The sequence below is a fragment of the Desarmillaria tabescens genome (genome assembly GCF_030435595.1).
Source record: "Desarmillaria tabescens strain CCBAS 213 chromosome Unknown EV420scaffold_88, whole genome shotgun sequence".
Classification (NCBI taxonomy): Eukaryota; Fungi; Basidiomycota; class Agaricomycetes; order Agaricales; family Physalacriaceae; genus Desarmillaria; species Desarmillaria tabescens.
In genome coordinates, this window is record NW_026848387.1 from 136215 (window position 1) to 160166 (window position 23952).

At 46.3% G+C, this 23952-nt stretch overlaps 3 protein-coding genes across 3 annotated transcripts; all 3 read right to left on the bottom strand.

Annotated features, from left to right (window-relative positions):
• Nucleotides 1–480: 480 nt before the first annotated feature.
• On the bottom strand, nt 481–979 carry EV420DRAFT_1651060 (uncharacterized protein; the record flags this gene model as incomplete). The annotated part of the gene is made up of 3 exons (XM_060478515.1): nt 481–569; nt 634–759; nt 814–979. 3 exons carry the CDS (start codon nt 977–979, stop codon nt 481–483), a joined length of 381 nt encoding a protein of 126 aa, XP_060323209.1.
• Nucleotides 980–2327: 1348 nt separating this feature from the next.
• EV420DRAFT_1239200 (uncharacterized protein) lies at nt 2328–2911 on the bottom strand (the record flags this gene model as incomplete). Its single annotated transcript, XM_060466614.1, has 3 exons — nt 2328–2432; nt 2485–2714; nt 2764–2911. Coding segments are annotated over 3 exons (483 nt in total), but the record flags the coding sequence as incomplete, so codon positions are not given.
• Nucleotides 2912–3683: 772 nt separating this feature from the next.
• Nucleotides 3684–5698, bottom strand: EV420DRAFT_1486415 (uncharacterized protein; the record flags this gene model as incomplete). Its single annotated transcript, XM_060470386.1, has 8 exons — nt 3684–3760; nt 4052–4143; nt 4278–4301; nt 4598–4670; nt 4745–4865; nt 5162–5256; nt 5358–5430; nt 5606–5698. The coding sequence occupies 8 exons, from the start codon at nt 5696–5698 to the stop codon at nt 3684–3686; spliced, it is 648 nt and encodes a 215-aa protein (XP_060323211.1).
• Between the last annotated feature and the right edge of the window lie 18254 nt (nt 5699–23952).

Genomic DNA, 23952 nt, shown 5'->3' on the forward strand with positions numbered 1-23952 from the left:
TAAAACAATAGCCAAAGTCGGTGATGGAAGTCACCATACACTATACTATAAAACAGAATTAGTAGGCCTTTCAGTGTCGGTACAAACATTTTACAGCTATTTACAGCCATATACGTCCATAAACATTATCAATAAAATGCATTTACTTAAAAGACTGGAGTACATTAATCATTTAACACCTTACTAATAGCTGCACACTCATGCCAGAGACGATATTTCATCAGCATTAGTACCCATATAGTTTCTGCCTTCAAGCTTGCATGCCTGAGGGAAATAGTATCATGACCCCCAGAGAAAACATGCTCCACAGTGACAGCAGAACCTATGGTGGTATCATCAATACATTATTTAAAAGCTGTAAGATCAGGAAATCAACATACCAGGAATAGAAAGAATATCTCTCACCAGATGGAACAGGTTTGGAAACTCACTGCACTTGTTGAACCACAATTTGACAGGACTACAAGAGCTAAAATCCTCTCAAGGCAGGTTGAAGTATGCTGTTAGCTCGTCGACAACAACAGTCTTCTTCCAGTATCTAGATGTGAAGTCAACCTTTTGTGGAGAGCCTTGAGGCTTGAATAACATGGCAGTGAGGGCAATTACAGTGGGAGATCATTAGGAAGAAGGCACTTGACCAGCATAATGTGTTGTAATAATTGTAGAGATCACGCTTGGCATCCTTGAGGTAGTTGGCCAACAAATGGTCACCAGTGTAATCATCATGCATTTCCTCATAAGAAATATGTGGATCTAGAACTAAACAAGCATGTTAGAGTTGTACTCACTTGTTAATGATTACACATAACTCACATGCAGCCCAGGTGTACAGAGGAGACTCATCATACTTATAATAGTATTCACTCAACTTTTCATGAGCTGCAACTACACCATTGCGAAGATGTGGTGAGATACTATCAGGGAGAGATTGAAGCACCTCCTTAAGGTGATCCTGGAGCCCCCAAAAGATCACATGCATAGTGGACAGCATAGAGATCTTTGTTGTTGACATCTGAGTGGTTGCCAAATGAAATGTCTTCAGCCACCCAGTAACAAGCTCAATAGCTCACCAGTCAGCATCACTGAACTCAAAATCCTGCAATTCATGAATGCAAGACACATAACTATCAATGATGTCCTGGAAATCCAAAGCATGACCTAGTAACTCATGAGCAACATTTGAAATAAGGAACCATTAGATACATATGCAACATTTGATGGGTAGAAGACCAACATGTGGCCACATCCAGTATAAGCATCAGAATTTGTTCTGCCACATCTACACCATCATTCCAGCTCCCAAGTGCCATCCTGACTTCATGAAGCCATGCTTGCTTATATTGAGGGCTGGAACATACAGCTCAGATGATCTTGCAAAGCTATAAAGGGTCAGAAGGATGTTGAATGATACAACTGCAGAAGCTCATACCTTATCAACAGAATAGAAGACATCATCGGAAAGGTCACCAGTGGAATAGTCAGTATCTCTGCTCTTGTCTCCATCATCATCTGGATCATCTTGAAGAACAGCCTCAGTGTCATGGCTGTGATCAACAGGTGCCATTGCAGCATCCTGATAATTGGAGCTCTGACTAGCAGCATTTTTTGCAGACTTCTTGCTGATAACTCCAATAGTCTTCAAAAGCTGAAATGCAGAAGGATAGTAAGATGACTTGCAGGCATTGCTTACATATTTTGGCATACCTTGATAGCAGCAAGGTGCACCATATGTGGCATACACCACAGATGGGACAGTTTCACATCAAATGTAATGTCTTCTTTGCAGCAGTGAGACTCAATACCCTGGACAAGTGTATCATTGTTGCTTGCATTGTCCAACATCATGACAATGATCTAGACTGAACTCAGACAATATCAATCAAGAAGTTACAATGAGTGCACCTTATCTTGCAGACCATACAATGTAAGGGTTTTCCACACAGCATCAGCCATGTTCTCTCCAGTGTGCTTCCCAATTAGTTCATGGAAATCAATTAATAGCTCCTCTATTACTAGTGAGTGTGAGCTTTACAATGGGAGAAACGACACATACCATGCTTTCCATCATTTGTAACATAGTGAGCAACAGTGGCCAAGAATGCAATGTTGTTGCTTGAGATCCAGGTGTCAAGGGAGATACTAACTTTTCCTTCAAGCTCCTAATATCATTTACCATTAATACATAGCTACAATGGAGCAGAAAGAGCTACCTCAAACATTTTCCGAGTTTCTTCAATGCTATCCTCACCCATTTTCATAATTTGGCATCAAATGGCATCTCGGTGGGGAATGTGAAGATCCTCAGGTGAGTGGTGATGAGCATAAGAAAGCAGATTACAGAATTCCTCCCTATCAACCTCTTCAAATAGCTGGTCACATGCAATGATCCACTCAGCAAGCAGTGTTTCAAATTTCTGCTGATCCCATTCACCCTGTTAGAAACATGTTAGCCAGCTTGTAAGTATCACATATTGACGGACTGACCTTTGCATCAACAGATTGCTTTCTGAATGTGTGAATGATATTCTTGGACTCAGATTCCATCTGTTTAAGATACACATCAGCCACCTGCGGGTCTAATGTCTTGGAGCCATTCACAATGTTGATCTCATCCTCGAGAATGACAGCATTGGGTGTAGCATCCAAACAGGCTTGCAATGCCAGAAACATATAATACATCGGAGCAGAACATGTCTTCAAATGCCCGATAAGCCCTGCAGGTGGGTGAGTATAGCACAACAATGAGACAAGTCACAATATTACCATTTAGGCTTCCCTTCATTGTCTGCATAATTGTCAAGACCTTGCAGTTACCATGGTAGCACTTAAAGTGCTTATCACCAGAATTTCCTGGCTTGCCATCTGAATTTAATGGCACTGATTCATAGAAATAATAAATCGGGTTATGTTTCCCTGCTGATGTGCTCGGTAATGGTGAGTGACAAAAGGCTAGTGGATGGATATGAACACCACAACACCAAAACCCTCTACTACTCTACACAAATCACCAATTATATTGAGTTCGGGTGTTTCAAGTACGATGGAAGCACTCTGCAGACTTCAATAAATCAGGAAAAGGTTGTTTAAAGATGTATATTTAGTACTAGTGAGCTACACAAGATGTAATACTCACACTAGTGGGGTTTAAGACACGATTGGATGAATAGTGACTTTGGTTGAGCAACTGCACTCAGTCTAACTCTGATACTTCGAAACTAGTGGCACTCTGAGCCAAATACTGGGTCTCACAAGCGGTCTACACTTGACTAGCAGCACCCTAGGCTCGACTAGTGGCACTCTTGGCCTAAGAACAAATACTTTAACTCCGAGAAAATACTTTAACTAACTTCGAAACACTCTGAGTCACTCCAAGACGGAATAGTAACTTTAAGACACTTCAATTCGTTCAATACTATAGGTGACTAAGCGACTAGTAGACACTTCGTCGAGGTTAAGCACAAAAGCCTTTAATTGGGGCACTAGAATATGGACTAGTAGGTCACAATCATGGGGATGGCTTGCCTGGCATGCGAGGCTGCCCCTTCTACTACTTATATACTACAGAGACAGGTACAGAATAAATACAAATAGATTCCTTAGGGGTAATATTGGTAAGGATGTCTTGGCTAGTTACGAATAATGGTGAGCAATCACGCAATAGTCAGCCTAGCCTGTTCTTTCTGTCAGATAGCAGGCCTAGGGTCTCCACTATTGGTCTTTTCCATACCCTTTGCCCAGCAGTGCTCCACTAGTGATATGGCTATACGAATAGTCAGGTAGCCATACCTGTAGCAACTGCTCGATCATGATCGGGGCACAGTCTGGCTATACTAGTACTGATCGTATGGGATCTGTATCACACTATCTGGATCTGGGCTAAGGGTTATACCTTTACTCATTCATTTCTAAGTCCTTTCTAAAGTGCTCATGTGACTAGTCATCCTGACTTAGGCATTCATGCCCAGATCAGTCCACTAGCAACTGAATAGTCGAGATCTGTTGTAGGTTCTTACTTCTTGTTTAGGCACTAGCAGCTGTACTCCCTACTCACTGCTGCGGTGCATCGGTAATTTAGGGGGGTCAAATACTGTGAAGGATTTGGTGCTGGATTTAGAGAGTAAATCCTGGGCACCAAAACCGGCACTAAAACACAGTAAGTTTTGGATTGGTATTTGATGTCAGTTTTGGCACCGGATTTGTATGTTAAATAGGAATACAAAAACACATGGTATTTTGATGCAGATTTAGTCATGCAGATTTGTGCAGGAAAAACATACGGATTTGAGTCAGGGATTTGGGTCCTAAATCCAGCAGGGTAAATCCGCCCCCAAAAATGAGCAGTATTTCAAATGGTAATTTTAGAACAAAGCCGGATGTAAATACCGAACCAAAAATGGGCGCAAATACAAAAGGTACTTGTTCCAGGATTTGGAACCCAAATTCTCACTAGCAAGGCTGGCGGATCACCAAGATTTGGGCTCCAAATCCTGGAACAAATACCTTTTGTATTTGCGCCCATTTTTGGTTCGGTATTTACATCCGGCTTTGTTCTAAAATTACCATTTGAAATACTGCTCGTTTTTGGGGGCGGATTTACCCTGCTGGATTTAGGACCCAAATCCCTGACTCAAATCCGTATGTTTTTCCTGCACAAATCTGCATGACTAAATCTGCATCAAAATACCATGTGTTTTTGTATTCCTATTTAACATACAAATCCGGTGCCAAAACTGACATCAAATACCAATCCAAAACTTATTGTGTTTTAGTGCCGGTTTTAGTGCCCAGGATTTACTCTCTAAATCCAGCACCAAATCCTTCACAGTATTTGACCCCCCTAAATTACCGATGCACCACAGCAGTGACTAGTGACCATATTTTACTAAGTCATACTAGCTTTAGAGGCACTAGTCCGGTTGGCTGGTAGGGTTGACCCACTAGTGATATCATTTCTAAGTCCTGACTCAACTAGTAGCACACTAACTTGACTATCAGTCCAAAGTCTCAACTATAGCTCTTGATATACAATTAGTATAGGATAGACCTGCAACAGTATTGTTATAAAATCGCAAAATCTAGGTGTGAACATGTAGACAGCATATCACCACCTATTTTCATGAATCAGAATACAAAATCCACCAAACAAGGAAAGGTAACCTACCCTGTGCTTTTGCTTAGCAGGCCCAGTTTGCTTGCTTGCTTGAGGTGCTGAACCACCCTCATCCCCTATCTGCCTCAGTCGTATCCTCTGACTCACTGTTCATGGAGAAGTCACCATCATCTGTATCGGAATTTGTACCTCCTGCTGAGGAAAAATGAATATAAGAGAAATAACTGGTATGAGCAACAATACTCACCACTCTGCTTGTTCTTCTTTCTGTTCTTCTTAGCCTTCTTACAGTGATGGCGGGGGTTAGTAGGTGCAGTAGGCTATCCATCTTCATCATGCTTTTCAGCATCAAGAAGCTCCTTCATGCATCCTCCAGTATTTGATTGATGAGAGCGAGCTGTTAAGAGGCTTCAGTCCTGATGGAATGAGGAGCACGAAGAAAAGAATAGATGAACCATTGCTTTTGTCAGCCAAGCTGGGTCCAGACATGGATACATCATCATCCTTGTCAAAGTAGAAATCAATCTTTGTGGTGGGTTTAAGATTCCCACTAGCATCCAGCACACACTGGTCAGAAGGATGAGACATCTCAGGGAGCAGTGAAAAAAAGAACATGCATTACTAGCTTATATATGCTATCCATGCCCCTCAAGCTGGAAAAATTAACACCCAAATAAAAGCAAATATTACCATTATCTCAGTCTGACAGGGTGGGCCAGCATGGTTCATATACCAAGCACAGGAGCTGACTCCAAGCTGAGAAAGTAGAGCAACAGGTATGGCATTGAAGCTAGGACTAGAGACAAAATGGTAACACAAGAAATAAGTTGCCAAAGGTGTCTGAATCAATAAAGAAGTACTACAAAAGGTCAGTCAGACTTTTGGACAAAGACACCATGCTAATGGGACAGACTTTGACTTGTTTTCACCTCTTGAGATGGCCCATACTCTCAAACCAAACTAGACAGGTATTGATCTGGAAGAGGAAAGTGTCCGGTTGCCACCCTGAGCAGAATGCTTGCTGCATCAGGGCTGCAAAAGCAATAGCAAGAGAAGAATGAAGGAAACATGTCAGCAAGCACTGATAACAATATTCTCATGCCAAATAGCATGATTTCAAATCCTGTATTATGCCAGTTGATGGCCGTATTTGTGGTCCCGTGACAGTAACAGAAAACCCATATACCGTTCCATACAGCAACCTGTGCAGACCTGTTCAGCTTTGGTCCATATACCATATCATGGTTTCTGATAACCGTATTATATAGTTACAGTGTGCAGCCCTATTTAAGCTAGCCTATGCTGTGGCCTTAAGCCCCAGCTTTGGCTAAGGTTATATACTCCCAACTCTTACTGAACTCCCTGGTTTATGACTCAATTGTCTCTCGCCACCATCTACGAGAACTTGCAATGCTGTCCTCACTGTGAATCACTGAACGTGAGTGACACATAGGACTCACACTTTGTATAGTTTTGAGTTAGTGCATTAACAATTAGCCAAAGCTTGTACCCACTTGCCCTTACTGTCATTCTACCATTGTTTTATGATGGTAACTGCATTATCCAGAGCCTCATAAACACTTGTTGTTGTATGATGAACTTTATGCCACTTAGCCTTGAAGAAAGAAATGCTGCAATCTTTCTCAGTACATTTGGCTCCTTTATCCTTTTAGTAGGAGCAGTTGCTGTTCATTACACCCAACCTCACCAACACAAAGAGTACCAACCCCTGGAAGAGGGATAGTAGATGGACTCGATGGCTTCTCCACAGGAACATCTCAAGTGAGCAGCTTTGGGCCTGGCCCACCATGACTCAGCAGAAGAACAGGGATTCAAACTCCCATACCTGACAGTGAAGACCACTCCCATCCTGCTCCAGTCTCAGATCGAGGATCAGCTCGACCGTGAAGGCAAGCCTTCCCTTCAGGAAGAAGACCTCGGATGACTTGGCATCCCTTCAGATGATGGAGACCCCTGGTTCACAGTTGAGTACTGGACCAACACCGAAGGATCCTGGGATGCCACTACCTGGAACAACAATGACAGCTCCAGGGAGCCATCAGTCACTTCCACAGAGCTATTGGCCACCATACTAGGAGTCAACTCAGATGGAGAGCAGCTCTATCATAGAGGAATCTGAAGGTACTACATCAATGTATTTAACCAAGTCATTGATGAACAAACTAGAAGGAATCACAGCTATAAGTGGAGGGTGACAGATAGAGCACAGGGGAGGAAGAATCACCTTCAAAATGGTTGAAGACCCATTCCTCCTTACCTAGGAATGAGGACTGGGAGGAGACATATGAACAGTAGTTGGTGAGGGTGACACAGGAGGACATTGAGGAGATGAATCCTCAGACCCTGCCTGGCATATAGTCCCAACCTCCCTTGCCTTGTACACTCCTGATGGAACCTGCAGAATTGTAGGATCCCCTCTGGAGTGGGACAATAATTCCCTCCATGAGTCTGAGTTTGTCTGGCTCTCTCCCTGACCTGAATCCAAAGTTCTCCTCTGGAACTTTATTACCATTGCCAACCTCAGAAACTTTGCAGAGCCTCACTTTGCTCACATCTCTGAGACATTGACCATTGACAGACCCAATAATATCATCACAACCAAGTACCCCAACACCAATAGTGAGGAGCTCTCAGAGTATTACACCCATGCCAACTCTCCAAGCAACAATGTACAGTGGGTTATCTTTCCAGGTGATACCCTCAGGAGAGCCAGGATTCTTGACTGGTTTGCCAGAGACCAACCCTTTCTGGATCCTATCATCCTCCTGAACTGCATCCCAGAGGAGCTCAATCAGACAAACATCCACCCATACCCCTACTGCAACTGTGCCATCTGTTGGCAGCTCTGGACCTTGGCTAGCACCAAGTTCGATGGGATAAGACCTTTCTCAGAGTTTGAATCTTTTCTCATACCAGAGGGAGGGTTCCTACCCAATGGATATGATGGAGGCTTTGTCTCCTTGTGAGGATTATGGCCTGGGATCTGGGAGCAGACAGATTGTTAAGCACTAACTCGAACCTTCTCCAAAGCTGGTCTCTATCCTGTCACTCGCGTTCGGTGATTCAGTGTTAGAGAGGCGTTGGTAGATTGCAAGAAGTTAGGTGTCACTTATAGCAAAAGCAAGGAGCTTGTAAGAGTTAGGAGTATATAACCTTAGCTGAAGCTGGAGTCTAAGGCCACAGTGTAGGCTAGCTTAAATACATGTTAGACTCGTACTAAGAATAGTGTCTATAAGGGCACATGCAGCGAGAAGTGTGTCTTTCAACAAATGAGGAGGGAGGACACTAAAAGAAGTGTACTCCTGATGAATGAGAGTAAAGAGCACATATCACCTGCATCTGTGTGGGACTCCGTCTGAATGGGCTGCATCCCATAGACCACCCTTGACTGGCGGTCGACTCTTGTCCAACTACTAAGAAGCATGATGCCATCAAGAGAAGCATGACGGCGCATGTGGGTCATTGGTCACCTGGGGGTGGCAGTGGTGAACTGGGGTGACGGCAACCGGGTATACGGGTAAGGAGTGTGCCGGCAGAATATCATGGGTCCAGGAGATAAGATAGGCAGGTCCAGGGTTCCGAGAGATAAGGATAAGATAAGATAAGGAAAATAGAGGTAAAACTGTAATAATACCCCCCGACTAAGACTGTCGTCCTGACAGTTCTTTAGACGTACTCACTCCCTGAGTCAAGGGAGTTAGTAGATTCCATATCCCATTCGTAGTCCTTGGTTTGTTCCCAAGCAGACATGCCCCATTCTTCTTGAGAGAAGCTGGGGTCAGTCTGAGTCGTTAGAGGAGACTCAGAATGCTCGTCTTCGAAGACGTCTTCATCTGTGTCCGATGAATAAAAGCCCTGCTCGTTAGAGGATAATGGATCGGTATGATTCTTGACTGGAAAGATTGTTGAGCTCTCGGTTGAAGGGCCAGGAGATGATATTGTTATACATCCCCCTTCTTTCCCCAAGTGTCGTAAATTGTGATCCTCTACATGGTCTTCCTTGTTCTTGTATTGTGTGATGAGTTCTTTGGCATGGGCGAGATTGCTCCTCTTAACCCAGGTAGCTTCCTCCACTGGGTATCCCTTCCATTTGACCAAATATTCTGTTATGGTCCTCCGGCTGTGTCCTCGACTGATGATGCAGTCGTGGTCCTGAAGTAGTTCTTCTACTTCATATTCTTCTTTGCCTTCCACGAGTTCCGGCTTGGGTGGCAGAGGTTTTTCCTGGTTGGAAAACTCCAGGGGGATGTACAGAGTTAGGTATCGTTCATTGAACTTGTTATGGATCTTCTATCCTGGTGGCAGCTTTAGTTCGTATGCGGAAGGCCCCTTTTTGGAAACTACTTCAAAGGGGCCGACGCATTTGTTGTTTAGCTTTTTTGCCGGTTGGGGGAGGTGAAGGTTGGTTGAGTCCAGCCAGACTTTATCTCCTGGTTGGTACTCCTGCGCAGGGTGAGTGTGTTTGTCGTAAGCCTTTCTCATAACTTTGACTGCTTTATTCAGGGAGTCTTCTGCTTGCTTGCGTACTCTCTGGAGGCTTTCGACGAAGTCAGTTACCAATGGTGTTTCTGACTGCCTCACTGCGGTTGAGCGAATTTCCCCATCTCGTCCGAAGACGATTTTGATGGGAGAAAAGCCCATTGCAGAGTGTTGGTGGTTGTTGTGAGCGAATGCTGCCCACTGCAGCCATTCGCTCCAGTCATCCTGTTTGTGGTTAACAAAGACTCGAAGGTATTTTTCGAGCTCTTGGTTAACCTGCTCCGTTTGTCCATCCGTCTGAGGGTGATAGGCCGTCGACGGATTTCCTTGAATATTCATCATTGTGTATAGTTCAGTGATGAATTTTGATACAAATTGGGGCCCCCAGTCAGAAATGACTTTAGAGGAGGTCACCCCAAATTGACAAATGATCTCGTCCCATAGGATTTTGGCCCATCCACTTGATGAGAGTTCCTTCGTGCATGGAATCAGCACGATGTATTTCGAGAATCGGTCTACAATGACTAGCACTGCGTCGTAGCCTTTGGATTCTGGAAATCCGGTAATCATGTCGACTGAGATGTGTTCCCAAGGTCGAGATGGTACAGCGTTGGGATGTAGCGGAGCTGCCTTCCGCTGCGTGTCAGTTTTTGTTCTTTGACACACCTTGCATCCTCGTATGTAGGTTTCCATGTCTCTTCACATTTTGGGCCACCAATAGTCTCTTAAGACTAATTTCTTGGTTTTTTCGATGCCCGGGTGTCCTGCAGAGACATGATCGTGGTGATGGGAGATAAGTCCTCCTCGTAGAGTGTAGTCATGGGGAACATAGATTCGTCCATCATAGTATAGAAGGTGGTCTTTCTCAATGACCCCCTTCTCATGGTTGAGGCTTGAAGCGATTCCGCAGTCCCACCGTTGGTGATCGCTGGTTGCTCTCCGAATTTTGCCATGAATTTCTTCCTCCATTAGCATTATTAGGGCGTGGAAGAATTCTGGCTTCAAGAGGACAATATTGTCATTGTCCTTCTTGCCTTGGTCATGGTCGGCCTTCCTATTGGATGCTCCCAGTTTGTGGTTGAGCGTGAAGTGGTATTCTGCTAATTCAGTAACCCACTGCGCTTGTCTGCAGTTGAGTTTCTGGAGTTTGTGGAAGTATTGCAGATTTGAGTGATCCGTCCAGATTTTAAAATCTTGATGGGCACCCATAAGGTAATGTCGCCATTCTTCCAAGGCGATCATTATTGCTAGCAATTCCTTATCATAAATCTCGTAGTTCGGTTCCGTCACAGAAAGAGACTTTGATAGGAATGCAATTGGGCGCCATTTTCCTTCCTGTTCCTGTGACAGGACAGCCCCGATTGCCCCTTTGCTGGAGTCCGCCTCCAAGTGAAACTTGTTGTAGTTGTTTGGCATCGCCAAAACAACTCCCGTTGCGAATTGACGTTTGAGTTCCTCAAACACCTCTTGTTGCTCCTCTCCCCATGTCCAAGGGTTCTTCCCTGTGAGTTTCGTCATTGGTTTGACGATTGCGCTATAGTGCCAGATAAATCACTGGTAGAAGTTGGTGAATCCCAGGAAAGACTGTAGTTCCTGTTTCTTGGAGGGTGCTGGCCAGTCCATGATACCAGCAATCTTTACTGGATCCATTTTAATGGATCCCTCACTGATAATGACTCCGAGGTACTCTGTCTCGAGTACCTCGAACTCGCACTTTTCTGCTTTCAAGAACAACTTGTTCTTGCGCAGAATCCTCAGGACTTCCCACACGATTCTTCAGTGTTTGGCCTTGTCCTTTGTGAAGATGAGGATGTCATCCAAATAAATGGTGACCTTTCCTTAAGCAATGAGATCTTTAAAGATATCATTCATCATCCACTGGAACGTGGCCGGTGAATTGGTTAACCTGAAGAACATAACCATGGGCTCATAGAGCCCTCGGTTAGTGCAGAATGCGGCTTTGAACTCGTCCCCTTTCTTGATTCGAACGTTGTTGTATCCCCAACGGATGTCTAGCTTAGTGAAATACCTCGCATCCTTTAGCTTATCCATAAGGTCAGAGATAAGCGGTAGAGGGTAGCGGTTTTTGATGGTTATTTCATTAAGTTTGTGGTAGTCTTGTACTGGCCACAGTTTCCCATCCATTTTCTTGACAAAGAAAAAGGGGGATGCCATCGGGGATTTAGAGGATCGAATTCGGCCGGTCGCCAGGTTTTCATCAAGGAATTTGTCCAATTCTTCCTGTTCCCTTGGGTTCAAGGGGTATATCTTGCAGTCCAAACTGGCATTGGCATTGAGAATCAGCTCAATGGCATGATCCCAAGGCTTGCAAGGGGGAAGTTTGTCGAAGTTTTCCTTGGCAAAGACATCAACAAAGTCCCGATAATGTTTGGGGACGATTTCTTCAAACATTTTTATCTTCTTTCTCTCATTGGCCTTGGCTGCTAAGTCATTGGCTTTATGCCCCACTGCTCATATGTGAAAGGCTTCTTCAAAGTCTATAATGAGGATGGTGTCCCCATCCTTGACTTCGGTTCCCCAATGTTGTTCTGGATCTTCGTATGGAAGACGGAACGGTATTTTGCGGCAGTCGTGGCGTGCCAAAGTTACCGAACCCATGTTCCAGTTGATAAGTGGGTTATGCCTTTGTAACCAGTCGTGTCCTAGGAAGATAGGTGTGGTTCCTAGATCAACGACTGCTAATTCAATACGTTCGCTGTGGTCTCTGATTTTGAGTCGGACTTCAGCGAATTTGGTGATGTCGCCACCTTTGTTGCAGGTACCATCCACGTTATAGACCGGAGTGGGGTGAGCCGCTTTATGCATGGTAATACCATGATCACAGGTCCACTGTCGGTCGATAGCGCTTCCAGTACAGCCACTGTCAATCAGGGCCTTCATGGAGTGATGAGCCATAGTATCAAAGGTTTCTAATTGTAGGGTAATCATGATATTTTGCCCTTTTGCTCCTTGGACGTATTGGGGTGGTTTAGTAAGCTGGTCCATATGTTCCAGCTTTCGGTATTTGTCCAGATAGGACTCCCTGACTTGGTGCTCCAAGTTGGTGGCCAGTGGCTCATCCACCTCGGGTAGTCACCAGAGGTGGACCCGCTGTTTGAGAAGCGACACCTTCTCTCCTGGAGTCTTGGCGAATTGCATAGCTCGCCAGGTCCAGGCAGCTCCGAAGGGCTTCAGCCATTCAAAGTCTTGAGAGTACTCCACCGACACTGGTGGCATCGGGGTCTTCCTCTTGTCATCGCAATCCATAGGCCACAAAGGCCCTACTCCTATGACCGTGTGACCGGTCAGTTCCTTTTCACCTCAGTGCAGACACCCACTTGGGTTAGTTGGGACTTCACTGGATTTTGGAGAGTTCTGTAAACTCTTTAAATAACTAGGATTGTCTCCACCATCAGTACTATCCTTGAAGGGGAGATGTACCTGAAAGGGGGAGTCTCTCTCCCCTGTGCGGCCCGCTTGATCCTTGTGGGCGATTGAGCTTTTTCGGCCGGTGTCCTCTGCAATAGAGGTGGCCATTTCCTGGTCATTCTTTCAACTTGGTTCCACGTGTGGTGCTGGGTTATTTCCAGAGGCTTTACAACAGTCTGCCATCGGGTCCACTGGGCCCCGCTGGCCCTCAGCTTCGTCCCTAGGCTCACCTGGATTCCCCGACCTCACCATCACCGAAGCGGTCTGTCGTCAGGGAATCTTGATGCACAGGGGAGATGCCAGTTCACCATCGTCTGGACCCACTGCCATGATATGTGACTTCCCCAGGAGTTGGACTATATAGTCCTCATCTTGACCTCTTGTATGGCAGACGTCACCCGCAGGGAACAATGACGTCGCACCCCCAAGGTTCCACCCTTGGTTGCCTGTCGAACCGGTAGGCTCCTCTGCATCGTACGTGTGCCCCAAAGGGGTATTTGCAGTGGCTTGGACACAGCAGGTACTGTCAGCACTAGGACTTGGCTGATGGGGTTCATTGCTAGTTAAAGCAGCAGAAATCCCATGTATGCTGTTAAGGGGCAAGTTTGAGGGTCCCCCTCCTGCTTTTATGCAAGCATTGGGCGGAGGGGACAGGCACGAGTAGCCCCATCGATCCTGGGCTTCATTCCTGGTCATGCCTAGACTCTTGATCTGTTGATCGAGAACTCGTTCCAGGTTCTTGATTGAACGATCGAGAGTTGCTTCTGGATCCTTGATCATCTGATCGAGATCTGTCCCGCACTGGTACAGCCTCGAGCTGCTAGTCGGGTCCAGCCCTTTTGTGCCCGACCCTCGGGGTTCATTGCCTGGCAGGTGGTGGTAATCCCCTGATACACTGTTCTTGTTTTGCGATTCCCTCATAGTGCGAGATGAATGTGATGTATTGTTACAAGTATCTACAGATACAGCATAAGTATGAACATTCGTGTCATAAGGCGCACCATGATAAACCCCAGCCAACAAAGTAGAATTGCAGAGTCCTACGCCGGTGTCTCTTTTATCTCCTCAATCTCTGTTGAGTTAGCGAGGTCTTCTTCCTCTATTTCTGCTAGAACGGCTCAGAGACGGGTCACAAAAGTTGATGGCTTTTTCTTTGGGAATTTTAGCCACTTCGACTTGTCGGGCAGGCACTTATTGTCCCGCCCCTGGTGTCTGGTGTGTCTGCACTGGAAACATCACTTTTCTCTTTTGAGACGATCAATGTCCATAGGTTCACCTTCACCACCGTAGGTGAATCCAGTGGCATCCCTCCTGCCCTTCGAGCCACTCGAAGAGCCCCCCGCTGTTCTGGGCTTGGAACCAGCAGTCCCGCTGGGATACTTCTCGCCTTGTGTGAGATGAACTCAGTAGTTCTCATCCATTTGTAGGACCCTGCACCTCCACTCCCAGTAGGTGGTAGGCCGCATATTGTCTCCACCCATAATGATCTCCTTGACCCTGGGTCGGATTGTGATGGCGACGACTTCCTCCATTTCCGCATCGTTGTCAAAGCGTTCCGCTTCCACGGCCAGCTGTTTGAATCTTTCAAAGAATTCGACGGCCATTTTAAACTGTGTTTGTTGCAGTTTCTTCCATTGCATCCGTTTGATTTGGACCTCTGCTACCTCTCGGAAACGTGTTCAGACGTTTTCCTGGAAGGTCTCCCAAGAGCGAAGGTGATGTCTTCCACTGTGTGGGTCCTTGTAGTGTTGTTGTTGATGGACCCACCAGGTCATTGCTTCCCCACCCAGTCAGTGGCCTGCGAAGACTACTCGACTTGGACCATACCCATATGCTTCGTTAAGCACAAAGTATTGGGCAAAGACCTCAAAGTAGTATTCGCAGTGACTGAAGAAGCGATCTAGGTCGCTGGCCTTCCCATAGAATTTGTCAGGGACCTCTATCAACATCGGCTTTACGTTTCCCCAAGGGTTGGGTTGTCCATCGGGGATGACCCAACCATTTGGCAGGTCAGGTGGTAGAGAGGGATTGGTCGGTCGTGGTAGTGATTGGAGATTTTGATCACTACGCAGTGACGGTGGTTGAGCTGGAGGTTGAGGTGGTATTGGTGGAGGTCCTCCTCCACTGCCTCCTCCTGGACCTCCTGGACCACCGCCACCTCCGCCAGGAGCTGCGGGTGCTGGTCCACCTGCTTTTCCTGTCGGCGCTGACTGGGAGGCTTCTCCAGCCATGCTACGGGCATGGAAGGTTCCTCCTCCTGCTACTTCCAGTCCTAAGGCGCTGGAAGGCACCCAGGTAATGTCCGGAATGGAGTTTTCCGGTCCTACGATTCCCAGGTTAGGGAACGATTCTTCTCCATAGTGCCTCCCTGGCGCTACAGGCTGGTCGGGGTGTATCTTGTTCCAATCAATAGCGGCATGATACCACGTTTTGGTACGGAGTATCTTGTCTTCTAGTTCGGAACCTAGTTCTGCAGCATTATATGCCTGTCCTTGGTTAGACATGGTCCAATTTACATTGTACTGCAGTCGTCTGCTAGTCCATTCTAACATTTGCTGCCATGTTAGATCATATATTTGTTGGTCCGTAAGTTCCTGCACTTGAGCCCTGGATGAACTCAGGTGGGTCGTAGGAGGGGCTTCTACTGGGGGGACGACTGGCTCCATCCTCCTTGAGTCGCTGGTCGATGACCATTCTGGTTTGGGTCCAGGAGTCTGACCTGTTGTCATGGTCGGGTGGAAAACTGATGATCTGGTATCGGGAGAATATCCCGTATCCTGCATCCCAGTCATCGTTCCAGTCCCATACACCCCTGCAGTATCTGTAGTACTCATCCCAGATCTCCAGGGCATCTTTACATCTCCAGACCCAGGGCCATAGGCCTCGGAGTGGGAGAAAGCCATAGTATCCATCGGGTAGGAACCCTCCTTCTGGGGTAAGGAAGGGCTCGAGCTCGATGGGGGGTTCTGCTCCCTCATACTCGTCGGTGGCTAAAGTCCTGAGACATTGGCAGATGGAACAGTTGCAGTAGGGGTATGGATGGGGGGTCTGGTCAAGCTCCCTCGGGACGCGGTTCGGGAGGATGATAGGGTCTGGAAAGGGTTGGTCTCCAGCAAACCAGTTGAGGATTCTGTCTCCCTCAGGGGTGTCTCCTGGGAAGATAACCCACTGTCCCTGACCAAACGGGGATTCTGGGTGGGTGTAGTACTCTGGGAGCTCTTCATTATTACTGTTGGAGTACTCGGTGAATACAATGTCCTCGGCTCATCCGAGTATGACATTATCGGGTCCATCTTCGACGGCGTCATTAGTGAAAGTTTCTGAGATGTGGGCAAAACATGGCTCTGCGAAATCTCTGAGGTCGGTGATGGTGATAATTGTTCGGGGTAGGACTTCGGACTCGGGATGGGGGGAAGGCCAAACAAAGTCTGACTCATGGATGGACTCGTCGTCCCACCAGGACGGGGGTCCTTCAACTCTGTAGGTTCCGTCGGGGGTGTATGACACGAGAGAGGTTGGAGCGTCATGCCACTCCGGCTCAGGAGATTCATCTCTTTGATGTCCTCCTGTGTCAGGTATTCCCCATACTTCCCCTCATTCCCGGGCAGGGAGGAACGGGTTTTCACCTTCTTCGAAGGTGGTTCTTCGCCTGGTTCGTCCATGGATGATTCAATCGAATACGTCGCGGTCTCGGTGATCCTCTCCCTGAAGCTTGAGCGAGGGGGGTTGCTCTTCTCTGTTGGGTAAGGGGTGTCGAAGTGCGTCTCGCTCCCCCCTTGGCTGTGGTGTGAGGGACCGGAGCCAGATGGTGCTTGTCATTCATGAGGTTCCTGTTGATGAGCCATTGAGCCCGTGTACTCTCCCTCTTCTGGGGGTCGATGCTCTTTGGCAGCAGGTTGGTCGGAGAATATGAAGAACTGCGACTGCAGTTACTAGTGTCAAGATACTGAAGGTACTTCCGAAGATAATGGCGGTGTGGTCTGAGGGGGTGAGCGGCATAGAGTTTGTTGTACCACAATGAACGTTTATGGTCTCGGAGGACGGTGGGTGCCGTTTTTTCGAATAATGGGCTGAAGGTTTCTTTTTTCTTTGGAAGTATAACAGTGACTGCCTTGAAGCGGTACAGTTACTGTTGACAACAGTAAGGGTAGTAAGGGCGAGCTTCGGCTAATTGTTAAGCACTAACTCGAACCTTCACCAAAGCTGGTCTCTATCCTGTCACTTGCATTCGGTGATTCAGTGTTAGAGAGGCGTTGGTAGATTGCAAGAAGTTAGGTGTCACTTATAGCAAAAGCAAGGAGCTTGTAAGAGTTAGGAGTATATAACCTTAGCTGAAGCTGGAGTCTAAGGCCACAGTGTAGGCTAGCTTAAATACATGTTAGACTCGTACTAAGAATAGTGTCTATAAGGGCACATGCAGCGAGAAGTGTGTCTTTCAACAAATGAGGAGGGAGGACACTAAAAGAAGTGTACTCCTGATGAATGAGAGTAAAGAGCACATATCACCTGCATCTGTGTGGGACTCCGTCTGAATGGGCTGCATCCCATAGACCACCCTTGACTGGCGGTTGACTCTTGTCCAACTACTAAGAAGCATGATGCCATCAAGAGAAGCATGATGGCGCATGTGGGTCGTTGGTCACCTGGGGGTGGCAGTGGTGAACTGGGGTGACGGCAACCGGGTATACGGGTAAGGAGTGTGCTGGCGGAATATCATGGGTCCAGGAGATAAGATAGGCAGGTCCGGGTTTCCGAGAGATAAGGATAAGATAAGATAAGAAAAATAGGGGTAAAACCATAATACAGATGCCATCAAAATCTGGGAAGAGTACTGCTAATACTTTACAGATGTATGGGACTGGAACAAGACCTGGTATGCAGAGGATATAATTTTCTCCTGATACCAGGTCATTGGCTACCCAGTCGATCATGACAACTGGTCTGACCCCTAGACCTGAGCTGAGATGGCCATTGACCAGTGAACTCAGGAGGGAGAGTACAATGGGCCACCTGATGATGAACCTTCCATCGACAGGCAAAATGAGTTTGTCCAAGGCTCCAGTACTGGAGCTCACTGACAGGCAGATCTATGATCTAACATGGAAGCAAATGTTAGATTGGAAGTGGAGGTGTCTACCATATGAGATGACCTGGACCATGTCCGACCAAGGACAGGCCTATAAGGCAGCACCTTTAGGCTCAGATATAGAGGATGAGATCCTTCATATCAAAACATTGTATCATGCCACTAGTCACTGGAACATGATACACTCTGACCATCCTATAGTACAAGGAAAGCAGTACTATGGACCTACCAATGTGCCCTCTCCTGATATAGAGTCCTCAAAAATCATGGGTCAGGAAAATCCAATTGCTGACCCTACATGGGTACCTTTTGGTGCCCTAGGACTCAAGGCCAGAGGAGTAGGAAGTGGTTTCCATGCCCAAAGCATGGGCAGGAATACTGACCAATCCATGCCATCAGGGAAGGGAGGTGGACCTGCACCAGCTGTTAGCCACCAACTCGACAAACAAAGATCAACAAGAGAATGCCACTCACACTTCGGTGGATCATTTGCGATGAGATCTATGCTGGTCTAAATGAGCCAGTAACTAGACTTAGATAGTTGTGGAGCGGGGAGCTTTGAGTTGGGTAGATTAAACCTTAGCCGAAGCTGGGGTTTAGGCCAGCTGAGGCTCTACTTAACATACAGTTTTGGTATGCTAATAATAGTACACTACTGAATGGTAACCATGCATAAAACAACAAGAATCGTACAATGTTCATGTGTCGCAGCTTCAACATGAAGGTTGAGCGTTAACAACGTGTGGACTGTCCGAGCGCTTGGATGCACTGATAAGATAAAGACAAGCGCTGAAAAGATAAAAAGTGAAAAATCATAACACCAGCCATGCTAGGAGGAGGCAGTGGCAGATCAGGAGGACCTGGAGGCAGAGGTGGCAGTGGTAGACCTCTGCCAGTACCTCAGCCTCTGGCACCACCACCCTCACCTCACAGTAACCTGAATCTATGATCACTGCCTTGCCCTGAAATTCCCTCTTTACTGCCTGATCTGCTGGGCAGCTGGGAGATTGCCAATAGATAGCCTAATCTCTGGAGAAACATGAAATCCCAGTTTATACAGGTCTCTGCCAAGTTTTATGAAAAGGCCAGTAACCTCAACCAATTCTTCATGGGCTGCAAATATTATTTTGAGATGTTTTCCAAGTACTTCACACTCAATAAAGTACATGGAAATGGCCCAAGTTGAGTCATCTTCATGGCCTCCCTGTTTGATGGAAACACAATGCAGTGGTGGATCCACCAGCAACATCACTACTGGGATCCACACAATCAAAGGCATTATGTTTCCACTTGGGAAGCCTTCCAGGAAAGTGTTTGCAAATGATTCTGGGAAGTAGCAGAGGTACAAATCAAACACATCCAGTGGAAGAAACTGCAACAGTCACAGTTCAAGATGGCCATAGAATTCTTCAAGAAATTCAAAGAAATGGCAGTGGAAGCTGAGCACTTCCACAATGATGAGGAAATGAAGGAAGTTGTTGCCCTCACAATCTGGCCTAATGTCAAGCAGATCATTATAGCTGGAGATAATGTGCATCCTACCACCTACTAGAAGTGAAAGTGCAGAGTCAGCCAGATGGATGAGAACTATTGAGTTCATGTTGCACAAGGTGGCAGATATCCCAGTGGTACTGCAGGCTCCAGCCCTGGAGCAGCAGGGGGCTCTTTGACAGGTTCGAAGAGCAACAGGAGGGATGCCACTGGAACCACATATGGTGGTGAAGGTGAGCCCATAGACATTGACCATCTCAGGAAAGAGAAGCAATGTTTCCAGTGTGGACACACCAGACATCTCAGGCAGGACAATAAGTGCCTATCTGACAAGTCAAAATAGTTAATCAAGCTGAGAAAACTATTGACAGGACCCCTCACAACTCGCTGAAGAGGCTGGCTGTGGGCACCTGTGGAATAGTGAGCAGGCTAAAAGGCGAACCTCAAAAACCCACACACACACTCACACAACTACACAAACTACAATCACCCTCGTAAGTTCTAGGGGGAGCGATTATTCCTAATGCGATCCAACTATACTTCAATATCTCGAAGAGTTTCTCTTATTCTCAGCGCTCTTAGCGAAGCTAAGCTTTCTCTAATGAATTCCTAAGTCTAGGAACTTTTTACAGGAAGGTCGTTCACTGGCGCGACGCAACCTTCAAGGCAGATTTGAGTTATAATACACAAGGGACACTGATCCCAACAGAAACAGAGGCAATACACACCGAAACTTTAGTGAGCTCGCTAAAAGAACACCACAGGCAAGCACTGACTTAGCCCGCTCGCTACACAACTGTATGTAGGGGTTCTCTGACTAACTCCCGCAGGTTATCTCGACTCAAGAACACTTCAGAAGTGCTCGGAAAACAGATTCAGAAACGGAACTTCGAACAGAACTGACACGGAACAGACTGAAACAAAACAGAACAGAACAGAACAGAACAGATCTCAGATTTCCACTTCAACACATTCTCCGAACAGACTTATCACACTTAACAGAACAGAAACAGCGTCACTGATTCGTATTCACTCTGACTAAGTTCTCAAAAGTCTTATCAAAAGGGTATCTCGTATTTCTCTGAGTGAGCTCACTAATTCTACGCACAGCTCGAAGTCACAAACTGATCCTTTGTTACAGTACCGCCTTCAACGCGTGCACGGGAACTCGGGGGCTCGAAACTTGGCCTCTACCTACTGTAACCAGCCTACTTATACTATAGGGGAATTAGAATTATAAACATCGCGCAGTACCCAGACTCCTACATGCGTAGCATGTTGCCACCGCCGCCTTACTGAGCATCCGAGTCGGACTTCCCAGTTTTAGTCTCATTTCTATAGTGAGCTCACTAAACGCGTGCCAAGAGGTGCTCTCCCGACACCCGTGGGCTCGTTCTCTAGCGACCGACAGGTCTAGGCGCACGGAACTATCAGTTCTGGCATATGTCGTTCAGGACTTCTTTCTTGGATTCACAGAGGCTTCTTGTAGACATGGCAACAAGTGAGTCTTCGAACAATGGGACTCAGAACAATGGAACGTGGGCTCGCGGACTTCGGCTGAAGCCCATTGCCCAAGCTCGTGCCGGTGATATCTGTCCGCTCGCTTAAGGATTTCCCCGGATTTTCAGGTACGGCGTGTCACAGTTAGCGAGCACGCTAAGTGTTCTCAGTGCCAGTGCAATCTTCAAGGTTTTATCTAGCTCCCACGAGTGTGCTTGTAAGTTAGAGCCTAAGGCATTGGGTATAGGGTTTGGCCTTCTCATCACGCATGCCCGTCAGGTACAGTGCTGTGACTAAGTCCTGTTTAGAATCCCGTTGCTTCTTATGCCATAAGTTACATTCCGTATCATTGCACCATGTAGCATCAGTGTCGACGCGTAGTTTTAGTCCGCTCGCTCACTATTTCTCAGTATGCGTGTAAAACACTCTAGATTGCAAAATTACACACGTAAATAGGCTGCAGTCGCAACATCGCCTCAGAGCTATCCTGGCTGAGGTGGAAGAGGAAGACCTTGCAGACTCAACAGGAGTCAAGGAGGTAAAAGAGACACCAGCATAGGAATAAATGATTCTACTTTGCCAGCTAGAACTTATCATGGTGCATCTCACGTTATGAATATTCATGCTTATGCTGTATCTGTAGGTACTTGTAACAATATATTGCTTTCACCATGCACCATGAAGGAATTGCAAGACACACAGAGGGAACCCCAAGGTGAGTGTTCCTCTGCAAATATTAAGGCTGACTATGTGCCTGTAGGAGTTCCCAAGAGAATACTCAAAAGTAACCAACATGGCATAGAGGGGGATTACTGCCACTCTGCAAGTACTGAACCTCTGGCCAAGAATGAGCAGAGGAGCTTGCCTCAGGTACATTTACCTCCAGGTGGAGTTGAGTGGTGGAACATGAGCATGATTAGCCTAATGGCAAAAAGCTTGGAAAAGCCATCTCATGAAGTATCAGACATTCTGGTGAAACAGCACTCAAAGGTAGGGGAACATCTGTATGATGGATTGGAGTCAAACAAGGTGACAATATCATCATCTACTATCCAGGTGGGAAACCATAGACACTGTGGAGGAGCAGGCATAGTCAGGGGATCATCATGCTCTCACAATAACCCAGCAAAGTCAGAACTGATCTCTGACCCTGAGGGAAGTTATGCACTGGAAGCCTTTGGAAGTACTGCCTCATGCTCAATCACCCACAAGAATCAAGAGGGCTGAACTGGAGACAGTGAGTCCCCATTAAAGGTACATGTTACTTTAGAAGAAGTTGCTGACAAGGAAGATGACTTTAGTTATTTAAAGAGTTTATGGAACTCTCCAAAATCTAGTGAAGTCCTGACTAACCCAAGTGGGTGTCTGCACCAAGGCAAAAGGGCAAACAGCTTAGTAACTGTAGGGGCAGGGGCCTTGGGACCTATAGTGAATGGTGATGAGAGAAAGACCCTGATGCAGCAAGTATCAGAGGAGTACCCTCAGGACTCCATATGGCTGAAGCCCTTTGGAGCCACCTGGACTCAACAAGTTATCAGACTCACCAAGACTCCAGGAGAGAAGATGTCACTTCTCAGGCAGTGGGTTCATCCTCAACAAAGAAGGGAGGTTGATACCCAACTGGTTACCAACTTGGAAGGACAAGTCAGAGAGTCCTATCTGGACAAATACAACAAGCTGGAGCATATGGACCAGCTTACCAAACCACCCCAGTATGTCTGCAGGGCAAGAGGATAGAATGTCACCATCACTCTACAACTGGAAACTTTTGACACTATGGCCCATCACTCCATGAAGGCCCTGATTGACAGTAGCTGTACAGGAAGCACTATTGATCAACAGTGGACCTGTAATCACAGTATTACCATGCATAAAGTGGCTCACCCTACTCCAGTCTATAATACAGATGGTACTCACAATAAGGAGGGTGACATCACTGAGTTCACTGAAGTCCAACTCAAAATTGGGGACTACAGCAAATGAATTAAACTAGCTATCATTGACCTAGGAACAATGCTTATCTTTTTAGGCCATGACTGGTTGCAAAAGCATAACCCACTTATCGACTGGAACATGGGTTTGATAACCTTGGTGTGCTGTGACTGTCGCAAGGTACCATTCTGACTTTCAGATGAAGATCCAAAACAACAGTGGGGGACTAAAGTCAAAGACAGAGATACTATCCTCATCATAGACTTTGAAGAAGTCTTTCATGTATGGGCGATAGGGCATAAAGTCAATGAATTGGCAGCCAAGGCCAATGAGGGAAAAGAAGTGAAGTTGTTTGAGGAAATCATCCCCAAATACTACTGAGACTTCATTGATGTTTTCACCAAGGAAAACTTTGATAAGCTTCCTCTTTGTAAACCTTGGGACCATGCCATTGAGCTTGTCCCTAATGCCAATGCTAGTCTGGACTGCAAGGTTTACCCCTTAAACCTACGAGAGCAAGAGGAACTTGACAAATTCCTTGACAAGGACTTGGCAACAGGTTGAATTCGACCCTCCAAGTTTCCAATGGTATCTTCCTTTTTCTTTGTCAAGAAAAAGGATGGCAAATTGCAGCTAGTATAAGACTACTGCAAGCTTAACAAAATCACTATCAAGAATTACTATCCCTTACTGCTTATCCTGGAACTCATGGATAAGCTTAAGGGCATGAAGTATTTCACCAAGCTAGACATCCATTGGGGATATAATAATGTCCAGATCAAGGACAGGGATGAATTCAAGGCAGCATTCCACACCAACTGAGAGCTCTATGAACTCATGATTATATTCTTTGGGCTCATTAATTCACTCACTATGTTCCAGTGGATGATGAATGATATCTTTA